The sequence below is a fragment of the Cuculus canorus genome, chromosome 3 (assembly GCF_017976375.1).
Source record: "Cuculus canorus isolate bCucCan1 chromosome 3, bCucCan1.pri, whole genome shotgun sequence".
NCBI classification, from domain to species: Eukaryota; Metazoa; Chordata; class Aves; order Cuculiformes; family Cuculidae; genus Cuculus; species Cuculus canorus.
Genome location: NC_071403.1, coordinates 94,919,373 through 94,936,472, shown reverse-complemented (window position 1 = coordinate 94,936,472; position 17,100 = coordinate 94,919,373). Strand labels below are relative to the sequence as shown.

Genomic DNA, 17,100 nt, shown 5'->3' with positions numbered 1-17,100 from the left:
CAATGGCTCCTAATTCCCTAGAGGACCTTGCATAATTTTGTGCCTCCCTTTGTGCGTGTTCCCTTTTCTACCATTGGGAAAAACCTCGAGCTCTCGTTTTCTCACTGTTGTCTCTTTACTCCCTCCACGTTGCCTTTTTTTAGTCATGCATTCATCTGGTAAAACCAATGATATCTCCTCCGTTGTAATTCTTGCTCTTGTGTCATTTCTGGTATGATGCATTCAAGAAGTGGGTTGTCCCTGATTTAGTGGAGGGAAGCTGCTGATAACTCACTATATATTTTTAAATATTTCCCTGTGATTCAGAACCATGAAGGTGTTCTTTAAGTAAGCCTTTGTAGCCTTATGTTTTTCCTTGCTGTTGATATAATCTTACCCTTCTATTGTTATTATATTCAGCAATTACATTTTGCGCTTGGTTCAGATATGCTTATACATTGGTTATTTTCCAGTAGCATGCTCATCTTGAGAGACAGGGAGCCTTTGAATGACACCTTGCTAAATATAGCAGGATAAAGATAAAGCAAAGATAGTAAAGATACTGATGAGTCAATTCGAGATACCGAACATTTTACTTATGAACTCGTCCTGAACAGTTCGTACCTGAGGATAGGCTATGGCTAGTATTTGTCTGTTTCTAAAATCCGGCCTGAGCTGCATTCTACCTTGTGAGTCTATCATTGTTGGTAGCATCTGTCATCAGCTCTTACTCTTCCAGAACAAATACTTAACGTTGTGCTTTACTGACTGTTCTTGTGCCCATTGTAGCTTCAGCTGGACTTGACCACGTGATGGTAGTTGTTTTAGTGCTTTTCTGGTACTTCTGTGAATGTTTTGATGATTGTAGGAACATGCTGGTGAATGCGGAGAGGGTTCTCTTTATGTTTTAAAACCTGCTTGAATCTATTCTATAAGAAAGATTTGTGAACAAGCTCTTTTGATCCTGTATCTGTTTTAGTTAGGAATAAATTTCCTCTCATACTCTGTCCTTTTACTGTCCCCTCCTATTCCATGCCTGTTTTGGGTTCAAGTCTTTCTCACTTGTCTTTCTCACAAGCCTTTGTTGTTCTTTATATGTTCTTTAACTGTAGCTGAAACGTGCAGCCCTTGATTACAGATGTCATTGTGGCAGGTCTCTGTAACATATGCTCCATCAAAGCTCTCTACTGCCTCAGCCCAGCCAAGTTTGCTGCTGTTCATCCACACATTGCTTTTTACGTATGTAGTTCTGCTTCTGCCCATTGCTTGTCATGGCCAAATGATGTCTCCATGCCCTGTAGTGTCAGTGTTAGTTTCGTGGTTAGTTTGCAATGGTCTTGCTTTGTCTGACACTTTCTAGCACTCTTTACAGGCCCCATTTCACTTTCTGGCCTTCCAAGAAGCAATCCTCGAGATGATGTGTCCTGAGCAGGTGCAAGTGTTGGACTGTTGGTTCTTTAGTGTCCTGCACATTCCTTTCAATAGGGACTTTGTCCTCCACTTTTTGAGATGTCGTGTAGCTCCCTGTGAGTACTGGTGAGGTGGAAAGAAAATTGGAAGCAAATTGCTGCAGTCAACTTTGAAGTATGAGAATGCGGTGTGTGAGTGTGGAGTACTTAGCTAACCAGAAGCTGACCTAGTTTGTTTCTCTTTTTCCTTAGGTTAACTGTAACGGCTTCACAATTGAAGACGAAGAACTCTCTCATTTGGGATCAGCAATATTTCCTGAGTAGGTTCATTTTATAAAAATAAATTATTTAAAAACAAAGGTTCTTATGCATGTATGGAAGTAGATCTGTACTGAAAAAAAATTAATTAAGCATTTAATATCAGTTTGTCATGTTATAAATATCTTCAATTAGCTAATATATTATGGATAATGATTTGCAGCAGTTTTTCTTAAAAATCTGGTAATTTTGGTGAAAATGCACTTGTAATTTGTTTTGTAGCTTAGATTGTGAACTATATGCAAGTTGGTAGGAAACGATTACGATTACTTAGCAGCTCCTGGACAGGGACATCACGTAGTGATCAAAGCAAAATAAAATGGATTGCAGGTGACTTGCTCTAGTCACAACTTTCTGTTTTGCCTGGGTATAATCCTTCACCTGGTGTTCTCTGAATAACATCCTTTCTACCTTTGTTCCTTTGCAAACAGTAAATCCCTTTCATAACTTCTTTCAGCCTCCTTAGATGTTTTAAAAACTGCAATGCTTTATGTTGCTATGACAGTGGAAAATTATGTACAAGCTCCTCAGCTTTACAAATAAACTGCAGATGTTAAGTATTAACTGTAGTTTGTGGATAGGGGCACACAGCTCTTTTTAAGGCTAAGGAACATTTCTTCTATTTCAGTTTGTCCTTCCCAATTAATGTGGTAGCAAAGAAGGTTATTTTCTACCCCTGTTCTTTTCAAATTGCATACTGAGAGTATTATCACTCTCTGCTTAAGCCGACGCCGACTTCCTTGTGAGGCATAAGTTACTACTCGCTTATCTATGTCAAAGTAATCTGAAACTTGTAGATGTCCAGTTAAAGCAGGACCTGATTTTGCTAAGTGCTGCGTAGTAGTAGATAGTCTGTGCTTCACCGATACTCCTTCTTCAGGCAGCTCTGTCGGAAATCCATATCACTGATCTACAGATTGGAAATTAAGGCCTTGAAATGCCCAGGATCAAAGTCATGGTGGGGAGAGGAGAGCATTAAGCTTGAAGGTTCCGGAAACATCCACCACCATCCTTTGTTTGTAAATGCTCAGCATGCAAGAGCCAGATCTTTCCTACTCAACTGTTAATGTCTGTAAGCCAGAAGGACCGAAGAGACAATTATTACTTTGGTGGATTGGAAGAGAAAGAATTAAAATTATGTGTTCCATCTCAAATAAGCAGCAAATAGCACTTTCTTCAAGCTTGGTAGAAAGGCGTAGTGCTTTCCTGTAGCAGTCCAAGCTTTTGTGTAAGTTGTGTGCTTGTGTAACGACGACCTCTTCTCTCTCACTTCAAACATGGAGACTCTTTACATTTGCACAGAAGAGTGCTAGAATTTTAATGCCCATTTTAAGTTGAAATGCAGCAAATTACTTTTGTTTTCCTGTGCTTGCTTGCTTCCTTTAGGTTAAATGAGTTTCTTTCCTTCTCTTCTGAGAAAAATAGTCTTGTCTATCATGGGTACCTAAATAGAATGTTGATAATTAAGCTATGTGAACTCCCCTGGCAGCTGTCCTGTAGCGCTATAAGAATGTGAAAATAAGAATTTGGTTAGTCCTGCAATAAAGGGGTTTAAAAATCATACTGATTTGTTAGCACAGCCATTCTCCATGTCATTAGAATAAAAAAACAATACAACAGATTTTCCCAAGATTACCTTCATGTTAAGCCTCATAATAAAAACAGCTTGCAAAGAGAGGCTGATTCAGTCTTTCAGACTTACTTGTTTTGTGAAGTGATGCTTAGCATTTTGCCTGTTGCTTTTGATGGCAGGGGAGGAAAAAAGGTTTACTTTTTTACTTTTACAGTGTTGCACTGATGAACCATAGCTGTTGCCCAAATGTGATTGTAACTTACAAGGGGACCTTGGCTGAAGTCAGAGCTGTTAAAGAGATTGAGCCTGGAGAAGAGGTAACTGCGCTGTATTTGAATGTACTCTGTACGCATGCATCCTAAAATTAAGATCCATCCTGCTTTTCAGGATACATTTCAATTAGATGACAATTTAATAATAGTGGGAAGGGTCTCTTTGTTTCTTGGAGAAGTGTAAAATTTTGCTTTGGAAAAGTTGGGGTGCCTCCGGAGGACTGAAGTGATTCTTGAAGGCAGTATCCTATTTTATGCTAGTACAAGGGAAGGGCACCTGCAGCAGTCACTGCGTATCTGCCAGCTTCTCTCTCAGTTTTCCGATCTGTAAAATGAGGCAGTTTACTGATGTTTGGCTGGTGCTTTGAAATTCCAAGATCAAAGCAAATTATTACTGCTGTAATAGTTCCCAGTATAGTAGTAATATATTGAGATTGAAGCCAGAATAAACAAGGTAAATGAGTACAGATAAGTCCTCTGACTTCTGTTTGGACAGAGTATCCACAAAACATGGGACTTTGTCATATCACCCTCCCAGCCTTTGGCTGAGAAGTGACAGAACAAGAGTGTGTTTTTAGGTGGAGTGAAGCTGAACAGTGATGGATAAAATTCTGTGAAATTGAGTAAGGCTCTGGGTTTACCTTGAAACCTTCTCGGTCAAATAATGAACTTGGCAGGGAGTCTTCAGCAGCAGAGCTGCTTTTTGCTTTAAAATAAAGAAAAAAGATGTTAAACAGAGTTGAGGAGGATGTTCAAATATCTGCAGGGGATGAAGGCACAGAACATTCTCTCTGGGGATGGAGTTTGCATAGAGTTTCAGTGGCTCGTTTGTTCACGTTAATTTAGCAGACAAGACTAATGTTGATTAAAATAAGCAGTTTTGATTTTGATAACTCCTACTGCTTTCTGAAATGCATGATGCCAATCTTGAAGGAGAGAGGAGTTTTTTATGTGGATTTTAGCTGTTCACCATAGTGAACAAAGCCAATTTAGTTGCTAGAGCCAAAGGTGAGTGACTTGGGTGAGCAACGTCTCTTTATGCCATGTGCTAATGATTGATCTGTGATTTTGGCAGTCACTGCAGATGCTTTGTGGTAGTGGACAAGGACTGGTTTTGGGTTTGCAATTTTGCTGTGGAATCCTGGAGATTTTCCCTGTTTTTGGGTAGTACTTATTATGAGAGGGGAAAATGAGGAGTATTTACCTTGCTTGACAACTTCTTTTGATAGAACTGTGTCTCAAAAGCTGCATTGGTTCTACGGGACCTCATGGCTTTTGTGCAGTCTGTCTTCTGACACTTAAAAAATTTTATAAATGTGGGCTAGTGGTTTTTCTTGGGCTCTGTGTGGTCTTATGGCCTGTGTCTCCATCTTCTGGTTCAATGTAGCCATTGCGTTAGAACATTATTAAAGTTTTTGCTTTAAATGCGGTTCCTGCATTTTGCATGCTTTGAAAATGGAGAAGGGAGGAGAGGAGCGTGAGGGCAAGTGTGAGCTCACGCAGAGTTAGAAGAACATGTGCCGTATGAAATTAACTGTACATGTACATTTTACTTTAAAAAAGAAGGACCCCTTAAGCATAAGACTGAGCAAGACATTTCAAGTAACTATAAATGAGGAAATGGAGCTAAAGTTGTTCCTTGGTCTGCAAAACGATCAACTGTGCTGTGTATATGACATGTTTCTTGGGAGAGATCTCATTTTAAAAACAGAGCATTAAAGCTAGTTGTAGGGGTTCTTTTCTGAAGAACATTGAAGTAGAAGAAAACTTAAGAATAGTGTATGGGAAAGGCTTTTAAAAATGTTCAAAAGCAGGTTTTCTTTGCTTTAAAATATTGCTGCTGAAGTAAATCTGATATTCATTCTCCTAGAACTGGAGCACTGGGCCTCTCTTCTTTTCAGAGATCTAAAGGACTTGTCCTAAATGTGTAAAGCTACGAGTGACTGCCGTTGCCCCAATTTTCATAGGTTTTCAGAAAGAAATATTTGAGATTCCAGCCTCCAAAAAACCAGGCCACTGTGATTTATCCGAGGCTGGATACCCAAAATCATTATTTTACTTCTGAAAAGTAAGCATTTCTTTGTAGCGTGACAGAAGCCTGAGATTTTTTCTGTGATATTTTCCTTATCCGCACTTGAATCTTGCTGTCCTGTGTTTAAGCCAGAGTAATATTTAAGGGAAATTCCATAATGAATAGGAAAGGAAAAATTTCTCTGTCAGATTGCATTCCCAAATGGTAACTCCTGATGCGACTGAGAGGCTTGGAATGTGAGCGAACAGGCAGGTGATGTGGCTGCAGGGATCCACAAATTGCATGACAGTGTAGTAGTTGGACTACATATACTGAAACTAGTAGAAATAAGTATAGTTAAATTTATTTTCACTGACTGCTGTGTTTTTACCATATAGGTTTTTACCAGCTATATTGACCTGTTGTATCCCACAGAAGACAGAAATGACCGTTTAAGAGACTCTTATTTCTTTAATTGTGATTGCAGGGAGTGCATTACAAAAGAAAAGGTAATAAAATTGGTGTGAAATAGATTCTGAACATACCCAGGTTCTTATATGTAATATTTTATCTGATTTAATTACATTTTGGAAATAGGATAATGGAGGGGTGGTTTTGTTTTTCTGTCTAGAAGACTTTCTGATACTCATTCTTTCCACTGTAATGACAACACATCAGGAAATTTCCTTGTAGAAGCCTATTTAAAGTTGAGCTACAAAGCAAACATGAAAACTTAACTTTGTTAAAAGTAGATAATTATACTATGTCTATACTGCCTGGCCAAAAGATTTTAGCTCAGAACTTGTTTTTTTGTAACCGCATGTTTTCTACCAACTCCCAGCGAGTCTTGCCTGGGGCATTTCTGGGGTTGAGTCCTGCTGTGGTTCCCGGTTGGGACATCTCAGTCAATTCTAGGTGATGTTGTATGACATTGCTGGGTGATTTAAAGATCCAGCAGCATCTGCAAAATGGGCTTTCCTGCAATGACATCATATTGATCTTATGGGTAGGATGGTCCTGGGTTGCAGCCCCTTGTGATCTGTAGGGCAGAATTATGTTCATTAGACATCACCTGATGCCTTTGAAAGGACAAAGGCAGACATTCAGACAATGTTCCTGTGTTAGTTATTCTGAAGAAAAGCACGTCTGGGGGGAAAAAGGTACCCAGACCAACAGATACTGAAACTGCTGTGGCTGTACAACCATTTGGACCTCCTTCACTGTAGGTCCTAGGAGAATTGAGAATTTGTGTGGCTCATCTGTCATTCCAGCCAAAATCATTCTGCCTGGCATAATGTGATCTTTAAGTTCCAGATCATTCCTTCCCCAACCCCCCACTCCCCAAGTTTTCAAATAGGTGTCTTTTTAAGACCTGCTTCCCAAACCAGCCAGACAAATATCTCCTTCCTCTAAGTGATGTAATCATTTGTAACTTTTTTCCAAATAGTACCCAATATTATTGTTTGTCGCTGCACTGTTTATACCGTGGTTGTATTTTTTACCCACAGTTAACCTTGATAATTTTGCCACAGATTTTAATGAAGCCAGGATTTCATTTGTGATTTCCAGCAATGTGGTGTTCTTGGAATCACTTGTCAGTCACCCTTCTTCAGCTCTAGAAAGAGTCTTCTTTAGCCACCTCAGCTGGCAGTTGAAATAATAAAGGAGAAAGAAATCTAGCAACAGTGTGAGGCTTAAGCAGCAAAACGTTGTCTCCAGATTGCACCTGACTCTTCATGAAGTAGTAAGTTAGATAGATGGAAAGAGAACAGTAAGTGGAGCTGTCCAGCAGAAATAACAAAATATGTGGAAGTGTGATTTTGTCTGTAGATGTGAAGGATCCTTTTCTGTATTTAATATCATCTTGTTCTCCACTGAGCTGTCACTTGGTGGTAGGCCTAAGGTATTTCGACTTTCCTAGCCTTGCAACTAAATTTGTTTTAATCCCTAATCTGCTGGAAGCAGGGAAGTTTCCTATGTAAAACTGCTTTCATCACAAAATCGAAAAGCTCTTGATCTTTCAAAAGAAAGAAAATTCATCAAAGTAGAGAACGGCAGATGAGCTGGAAGGCGCAGAGGATTCTAGGATTACCAGCCAAGGGTTTAGAGAAAAAAATTGCAGATGCACATTCTACCTTTGTTTTTACATTCTTTGAAGAGCTTAAGTTCCCATCTGTGTCTTTTTATTAGAGTAATTTTGTGTGGCAGGTGCACATTTATTTATGGGCTTGGAACCTGCATTTATAACATCCATTGTGTTTCCTTCAGGATAAAGAAAAACTGGAAATTCGCAAGCTGAATGATCCACCATCGGCAGAGACGATACGGGACATGATCAAATACGCCAGGAACGTGATTGAGGAATTCAGGCGAGCCAAACACTACAAATATATCCTTTATCTCACCCTGATTGCACTAGCTTGGTGTGTGACCTAAACATTGTATCTCCCAGATAGCTTTAGAGATACCTGCAGGAGGAATACAATGACCACTAGAAGTTAAACTCACCACTGTCGTCTTTGTGTCTGAAGAGTTCTTCCTGGAGACACAGGGCACTTCAGCATGGCAGGTGGTGTGGGATTGTGAGGCCCCTTGTTTGGTCCTTCCTGTGCATTTCTAGGTTTCTGAGAGTGCAGCGTCTGGCTGCCTCCACACAACCAGCCAGACCCTAGAGTGTTGTGTTCTTTGTGTTAGTCTGCTCTAATATTGCCCAGTTTCAAGAAACTGCATGTGAGGCAGCAGCTATTGCTAATGGTCACAAGCCTACCTGTTGTAACAGTTGTGCGATGCAGGCAGGAATGGAAGATTCGTTGGGCCAGAAGCAGACCAGGCTATCTCATGCCTGATCAGTGCCCACTGTGTGGGGAATTTCAGTCCCTCTTCTTCTGATACATTGCTGGTGCTCTGGTGATTCAGGGAGGCTGCTTTTTTGTTGCTTTTTAAATCTGAAAGGTAGTTTTGTATAATATCTGAGAGGCAGTAATCTGATGAGTAGAATATCTCTTGAGTATAGAATGCCGCTCAGAGTAGCTCTGGGGTTGTAGCATAGATGCTGTGGTGCTATTTGAGAGAAAAGAGAACTTCTCAGAGCCATTCTGAACAAGTTGAAGTCGGTTCTTCTTTGGCATTACCAGATAGCTTTTTAATGAGAGGCCACCTGTTTATCAGGTTCCTTGACTTCTTCGTACCTCCTAGTGAATTACTGGAGATCTGTGAGCTCAGCCTGGACAAGATGGGGGCAGTGTTTGAAGACACTAATGTTTACATGTTACATATGATGTACCAGGCCATGGGGGTCTGTCTGTACGTGCAGGACTGGGAAGGTGCACTGCGTTATGGACAAAAAATTATCAGACCATACAGGTAAATATGAGACTCTTTGGGGTTTTTTTTTAGTGCTCTAATTCAGTAATTGAATAATTAAGGCAAGTTTGGGCAGACATTGCTTCTCTCAGTATGTGTTGTATAAACATGCTAACCATGACATCACTACTCAAAAACAGAATGTTTAAATGCTGGGACAGATTTTGTTACTGTCAAAATATGGCCTGCAATAAATGGCAGAAGGTGACTCTGAAAATCCTCCCTTTGAGTTCTCAAAATAAGTTTCTGCCACCTTGGGTACTGTTCTATCTCTGCTGAGGTAGATAAATACTATTGGGTTTTTTTCAAGATCCTAATACTTTAGTAAAGCAGAGCTTCAAATTGCATCTGCAGTCAGTATTTTGTAGAAGGTAATGGAGGCAAAGCCTGCTGCAGCTGTCAGCCTGCTGTCCTCTCCCAGTCCTTCCTCTCTGCCGTCGCACAGTGGTCATGGTTGCAGGAAAGCTGAGCCCTTTCCTAAGGCTGGGGCTGAGCAGCAGAGGGAGCTGGAGCCGAGCTCAAGTCCTGTGCTTGGAGGCTGCTGCCCTGATGTCCCTGGTCTCCAATGCCCTAGAGCTGGGGGGATGGGAGAACGTGCAGGTTGAAGCCCTGTGTGGGGCAAAGCAGCCGTGCAGCCTCTGCAGGAAAAAAATAATGCTCTCTCCACTAAATTTTTCTATGTTTTTAGAGTAGTGATCTCATTCATTAAAGCCAGCCCATTGCACACTGTATCTGATCGTGCCATGAATCTCCCAAGCAGAGCCTCATCTTGAGATGTGACTCTCTTGCCAGCTGAGGGGAGTGCAAGAAAAGCTCTCCCTTTGGAGCAGATGCCAACGCAAAGTCACAGATCACTTGGCAGAGACCAGCGATACAAAGAGGGAGCCAACATTCTCCCCCTGGGGGCTCAGTACTATTTATCTTCCCTGGGACTTGCCCAGCTCCTCTGGCTCCGAGCCTGGCATTCCAGGTCAGCTCTGCTGAACAGGCTGTGCTAGCTCAGTGTGTGCAAGCACAGAATGGCATGTGTGCTGTACGCGCTACTGAGGGCCCCTCGCTTTCCATTAAAGACTGACTATTGTGGAATAAGCAGTTACTTCTGCGGGTGTAGGGTGGCTCCAAAAACTTGGAACAATGGAGTCTCTCTCTCTGTAGCTGGCTGGATGAAAACTAGTGGCAGAAAGTCATTGCCATCTGACAGCTGTTCAGAGGCATATGGTAGTTTCAGTTCAATTCCCAGTTGACAGGCATCCCCATCCCAGACACAATTGGCACTGACTCTTGGCAGTCATGGCAGAGGGGATGAGCAGTGAATGGGCAGGGGCGACGAGAGGCAACTTCTTGCCCCCTGAGAGGGGGAAGGGGGCTGGGGAAATGCTATGAAACTGCCAGGTTTGATAAAGCTGAATTTCTTTCTCTCTTGCAGTAAGCATTACCCCTCCTATTCACTAAATGTTGCCTCCATGTGGCTGAAATTAGGGAGACTCTATATGGCGCTGGAGAACAGAACGGCTGGAGTTAAAGCCCTGAAGCGGGTATTTATTTCTTGGTTTCTTCATTAATAATACCAGTTCAGGCATGGGAGCATTGAAACATTATGTGCTTCTCTGTCAATAGGCCCGGCTCGGTAGGAAATGCACCATGTGTTAATATATTTGGTTACTGGATTTTTTGCTGAGTTCTGATTTTTCCAAAGATGCAGAATAGGTCTGTCCTCGTATGCACAGGGTCTTACCGTTTCACGGTGGACTTTTGCTGCAGCAGCTGGAGTGAACATTGTGCTCAAACATTTGCTGTATGTTCTTCACTGAGCTATAGCTGTACTAGTGTAAATGAAGCAGAACCCTAGCTTCTCCTCACTTGCTAGGTAAGGACTGAAAAAAATGCTTGGCTCTGATAAAAAGCACATAGTGTCTCATTGAGGTCTGTGATTTCCATATCCAAGTTAAACTAGGCATGCTTTTGGTGGTTATTTGTTCTGGAACCGATTGATTTTTAAATAGCTGAAGGGAATTCTATGCATCTGGTAATGCAGGAATTGGCAAATGCAGCATTTGGTTTTACATTTTTCTTCACCCCTTTTTATTAGTCTGTTCCTTATTTTTTAGGTTTTTATTCTTCTACTTTTTTTTTATTAGTCTGTACTGTGTTTCTTTACTTTTTTCCCCTATTGTTGTTGGACAGAAGTTTATTTCAGTTTCCTAAGCATCAGTGACTACTGTAGCATATAATGAGTTGGTGTGGAATGTCATTATTGGTTTTTTTGTTCCTTTTTAGATGCTGGCAAGTTTTTAGCTGGCAATAACAGAGCCATCCAGCCATGGTGAAAGATACTACAAGAATATATGCTCTAAAATTTAACTGTTACCTAGTTTAAAATTAGCATAGGTTTTCCTTCACTGTGGTGTTAAAGCTTTGACAAAAACTGTGATTTATGCCAGTAGGAACATGGGATGGGGGCTGGGAACCAAAGGTAGATCTGTTGGCATAGTTAGCTTCCTAACACAAACATTTTCTAATGACTCACTTGCCTGCAGGAACTGCCCAAAGTTATCCCAGCCCCTGATGTTTGGAATTTAGTGGAAAAACAAAAGCATTGTTCTCTGTCAGTTTGTAAGGAGCTCATCCAGAAGGCTCTCATTTCTTCTTTTGGGCAAGAGGGGGAACAGAGTCATTTCTCACTGCTGCTGAGGTGGAACCAAAGTCTCTTGTGGTACTGACCTAACAAATGCAAGAGGACAATTAATTCCATAAAAAATTTTCAAAGGAGAAAATGACTAAATCCTCTGATGGCTTGGATGGTGCAATTCCATGCTTTATCTTAGCAGTATGGTTCTCACTCCAAACTTGCTTCTTTCAGTCCTGTCTTCTGCTGCTATTTATTACAGCTGTTTGGGACCACTGCTCTCCTTTTCTCGAGTGGAAATCTTGCCTCAACAGCCATTGCAGTGTGGATAGTGGCAGGAAAGTGCAAGTCAGTGGGTTTGGCTGCCTGAAACACTCACTTTTGGGACCTTGCAGGCTGTAGGTGAAACAGCAGGGAGTTGGGCACAACAGCATCTGTCTGAATCCAACAAGGTCTTGCTTTCACCTCAGTGGTTGCCTAAGCAATTTCTTCCTTCATAAAGCATTGGTAGCCCCTGGACCGGGTGGAAGGTTTACAGAATCAAACCTGAAATGCCTTAATGTAACTTCTGCAATGGGCCTGCTCATCAGTCTGGCAGCTGAAGGATAAATTGTAGGAACAGAGCTCTGTCTGATACTGGTTAAGTCCTCTGACAGAATATTACCCACCCCACGTGCAGTTTTCTGTCCTGAAGCTGGTTGCATTCAAAGCAGTTTTGTCAAGAATATAATTTTGAAAGGTGCTTTGGGATCCTTTAAGATGAAAGATGTATTCTCTGAATGTAAAACCTTTATTACTTAGTTTTGAATTTCATTTTATTTCCTACTGGGTTTATGACTACAAGGGGACAAAAAGTAGCTAGAGGTGTCAGACTGTTTCAAACCTCCAAAGAGAGTATTTATAGCCTGGTGTTATATATGAATCAATTGTGTGAATATTTTTTTCTTTTCACAGGCAATTGCTATCATGGAAGTAGCACACGGGAAAGATCATCCATACATTTCAGAGATCAAAAAGGAATTAGAGGACCACTGAGCCTTTGAATCTATGCAATCCTTCAAACCTTTATTTAAAAAGCCTTGTTATGGAAACCTTCAGGAGTGCTTTGAAAAGCGGTAGAGTATGAACACAGTTCTGTCCTATAATTGGAATGACAAACACACTTAGGCCTTGCAAAATGTTCCTAGCTTCCACGCATCTACAATTCCCTTTTTTTCCTTTCTTTTTTTTTTCTCTTTTTTTAAGGGAGCATCCGTGGTTTCTTAAAGGTTATGCCTTTTGACAGAGCTTGTGCAAAAATGGCCAATTTTTTCTTTATGGATTTTAATGTGTATCTTATTTATTTAAAGTAAATAAAGTGGTCTTGACCCCTCTTAATGCCATTTGTACAGTTAAGTGAGTACAATAGTAATGTGCCATCTACTTTTGTCTAAGTCATTTCACTTATCTGACAAATTAATTAGCAAAAGCTGTACTGTTTTTATTGTGGTTTAGTATCCAGTTCCTCTTTTCACAAATAATTTTTTGTTTGCAGTGATTTAGCTGAAAGAAAGGGGAAATGGGGGTGATGAATTCTGCGCCTTGTACAGTAAAGCCACCATTGTTCCCTCAGCCAGGTCATCTGCAGACAAGGGGTGGGGGGTGGAATTCATCCCTGTGAGGACCCAGAGCTCAGCATGTCTTGTACAGAGAACGCTAGCACCTGACTCGGAGCTCGAAGGTGCGCACAAGACACAAACTGTGCAGCTTCTGGCTGTTTTAATCCCCTTTACAATTTAAAAGTGAATTTATAGCGCTCATATTTCCTCTGAGCCATACTTTTCGATCTACTGGATGCAAACTACTCTATTAATATATTAGTAATTACTTTTGATAGAGAAACAAGAACATTTTCTGTGGAAAAAATGCAGGATTGGCTTAGCCTTCTCTGCCCATATGTAAGACTGGAGAGTTTGGGGGCATTTTTTCCTCTATTTAGAACAAAGCCAGGACATTGCTTTTAAAGAGAGGGAAGGAAGAAGAGCAAGAATGTGGTTGTGTACTTCCAGCACCAAAAGTGAAATACATTGTACAGCTTAGAAAGTATAATGAGAGAGAGAACATATCACCATTAATAACTGCATCATATTTTCTTTCTTGTGAGTGCTGCTCTGAAAATAAAACTACTCGAAAACAAGGGTTTGTCAGCTCATTTTGCTGAAAGCTTTCATTGCTTTCTAGCCAGCAGTTGTTGCTGGAATAGATAAATCTGCAGCAGATCTTATGATACCAGAAAGCCAAGGCTACTTAACTACAGCCAAGCCTAGGAAGAGGGCACCAGCTGACTGGTTTTAGCTTAACGTAAGCCCTTGTCCAGGAAAGTAGCACCTTCATTTCAGAAGGTCCACAGCCCAGACTATACTTCAACACTGAAGAATTGGATTAGGTGAGCACATGCATGGGAGCCTTGCCCCTGTGAAACTTGGATTAGTGTTTACAGAAGGTTCTTCAAGGCTCACTGTGGCCCTGGCTGTGCATGTTTAACATCAGAAACTAACACCAGCACAATAGGTGCAAATACAAAACCTTAAGGTGGTACAGGAAAGAACACAAGCATAGCATTCCTTGAAAAAAAAGGATTTATTGTATACTGTGAATATGAAGGACAGCCTTACCAAAAAAATCCTTAGTGACTGAAGACATTTTCATATTTGCAAAAGCATATAAGAAACTATTTACACAACGGCAGTGAAAGGGTAAAAAATTATTGCAGTCAATTAATGCTGAATAGAATTTTATAAAAAGAGAAAGAAAAGAAACAGTGCAAAAATACTGTCAAAAGTAATCAGTTCTATACACAAGATAAAACTGACAAGCATAAGCTTATGTACTGATATGAATAATACATTAGAATATAAAATAGCATGCATAGATTTATTTTTTTAAAGGCTTTCAATAGCATAGAGTAGTTCTGCCATTCAGCCCTAGCAGGAGGGAGTGAGGGGCAGGAAGGGCATACAACTGATGTCTCATTTCTCTACAAAATGTGTACGTACAATGAGGTTGTGAGATTCAGATCACTGTTCTGTGGTAAACTGCCATGTACAGAATTACAGAACAAATAAAACAGGAAGCTTCAAAATACTGAAGTAAAACAGGACAGTAAAATCCAGTGACATAAAACTTAAGCATGTTATTTCATTTAACACATCCCACGCAATTATATATGGGGAATATTACAGTCATCTGCATGTGTAAACTTTTTTCCTTTGTAAAATAGCTGAAGAACGGTACTTTGCTAATGAGGAAAACATATTTTCCATATGGAGCAATCTTAACAGGATAAACATCCTGTTAACGGTGTCTCTAGCACTAAAGATCTGTTTTCTTTTAAAGACCAAGTAGCAGCAAGAAAATACTTTTATTTAACATACACAAAAAGGAAATTCTTATAGATGTAATGTATAATTAAGTTGTAGAGCTCACCACACAGGACATTGTGAAGGCCAGAAGAATAACTGGGTTTTAAAGAAGAGGTAATGCGATTCCTGGAGGATGGATCCATCAGTAGTTATTAAACACACTGAGCAGGATATAACTTTCACCTCAGGAAGCCCTTAGAGGACTGGTTGCCAGGTGTGCTAGAGGAGCCGAGCAGCCTTTTCTAGACGCATTCATATTTCTTCCTTAAGTATCAACTACCAGCCACTGTTGAAGGCAGGGTGGGACCTCCAGCCTGCCGTGGAAGTATCTTGGAGGAAGCCTTCCTCTTTTATTCCTGCCTGCCTCATTGGGGAGCACTGCCTCTGAAATATCTGAAGTTGAGTGTCCAAAGCACTGAGTCCTTACCCAGGTGATTTGGAAGAGTAAAACTATTAAGCACTATATTGATTTCAGGGATCAGCTGAAACATTAGTCTTTCCCTTGCTGTTCAGTAGTTCTGGAATTCTTCAGTGAAAGCTGCTATTTGACCACTGACTTCCAGTTCAACCTCCAAAGGCAGAGTCATGCTGTTGTAGCATATGGAAGACTGACAGTGAGGATGCAACACAAAACACAGGCATCAGAACTTTAACACACTGAAAAAAACCACCAACTCAAAAACAGCTGACAGGAACCAAGGGAATTGTAGTGTAATATACTCTAAAGACACCGACAAAATTTACTTACTTTTAAATACATATATAAACACCAGTATTTCCAACCTATACACTAAGTGTTCTGTTTCACAATCTAACAATAGTTTATGGCTAAGACCTCCACCTGCTGTTGTTTGCCTAACAGCCCAATCAGCCAGCTGTTCCCTTCCTCAGATCACAGTCCTTGCAAGCCAAAGCTACATGCAGCTGCATGTATCATGTCCTCCTCTCCTCTCTGAAGATTTAGATGGCATCTGTGAGTCCCATAGCACCAGATTCTACAAGAAAACATTTCTAGAAGTCTAAAAACAAGACAGGTACAATGGCCTTGGGGATTTGGACTGCAACCTTTCTCTTGTTAGTATTAAAATCCATCCCCAAACTCCAAATAATTAATAATATAATATAAACTCCATTTTTAGAGGCCAGGTTGGATGGGGCCTTGGGCAGCCTGGTCTAGTGGGACGTGTCCCTGCCCATGGCAGGGGGGTGGGAACTAGATGATCTTTAAGGTCCCTTCCAACCCAAACTATTCTATGATTCTATATAACCAGACTATACATCAGCAGATCTATATCCGCTTCTGTACAGTGGTGGACAAATAATGTTTTCATGGAGTGCTACCCTTTAAAGGTCTATTCTGGGTATTTGTTCCTTCAATATGATGCATCCTTTATTTCACACGCTGAATGCCATCCTAGCTCTCAAGATGTAAGGCATTCTTTTCCATAAAGACAAGCAGTAAAATTCAATTCTGGCCTCTCTCAGTGATGCAAGAGCCGCTACAGCAGATATCAGTCCTACTGACGCCTCCATTTCCTAAGCATACTGTTCACAAACTGTTAGGAAGACTGACAACAGCTAAATAACTTGTCATCTCCTCCCAGGAGACATGTGGGAACTCAGCTGTTGCGAATGCAGTACAGTCTGTAGCTGCTGAATTTTCCCCCTAGATTTGTGTACTATATTCAGGTGAGATTGCCCATCAACATTTAATTCAGAGTTACTGAGACATAGAAAGCACTGGATCAAAAAATAACGTATTAGCTTAAAATTACCATTCTCTGTTGAAGCACTGAGACTCATTCTTTTCCAACCAAGGTTTCACCGTTTGCATTTCTGTGTGCTTACAAGAAAGTAATTTGAAAAAAAAAAAACAAAACTCTTGAAAACATGCAAATATTTAATAATATTTGTAGCTGAGGCAAATGATTTAAATAAGTGGAACAGACATGTCCTTCAGTTTTCCTTTTTTTAAAGACTGCATTAGCAGTAGGTTAAGTTTTTATAGTTGTGTTTCCTGCTAGCTGAAGCCAGATTAGGGAATAAGTATTTCCGAGAATGTTAAGCATCCTATACAGGAAAAAGTTTGTGGGATCAAGCTTCACATTTCCTCGGTTATCAAGGACAAGAGGTTCCAAAGCAGGCCTG

At 40.6% G+C, this 17,100-nt stretch overlaps 1 protein-coding gene across 1 annotated transcript in view; it reads left to right on the top strand.

Moving 5' to 3' along the window:
- SMYD2 (SET and MYND domain containing 2) overlaps positions 1 to 12,754 on the top strand; it is a 31,743-nt gene extending 18,989 nt beyond the window's left edge. Inside the window, exons 6-12 of the mRNA XM_054060925.1 lie at positions 1,641 to 1,708; positions 3,494 to 3,596; positions 5,961 to 6,071; positions 7,831 to 7,951; positions 8,751 to 8,925; positions 10,352 to 10,460; positions 12,506 to 12,754. Of these exons, the coding sequence (XP_053916900.1) occupies positions 1,641 to 1,708; positions 3,494 to 3,596; positions 5,961 to 6,071; positions 7,831 to 7,951; positions 8,751 to 8,925; positions 10,352 to 10,460; positions 12,506 to 12,586 (768 nt within the window). The 3' untranslated portion in view covers positions 12,587 to 12,754. The remainder of the gene's footprint in view (positions 1 to 1,640; positions 1,709 to 3,493; positions 3,597 to 5,960; positions 6,072 to 7,830; positions 7,952 to 8,750; positions 8,926 to 10,351; positions 10,461 to 12,505) is intronic.
- The last annotated feature ends 4,346 nt before the right edge of the window (positions 12,755 to 17,100 follow it).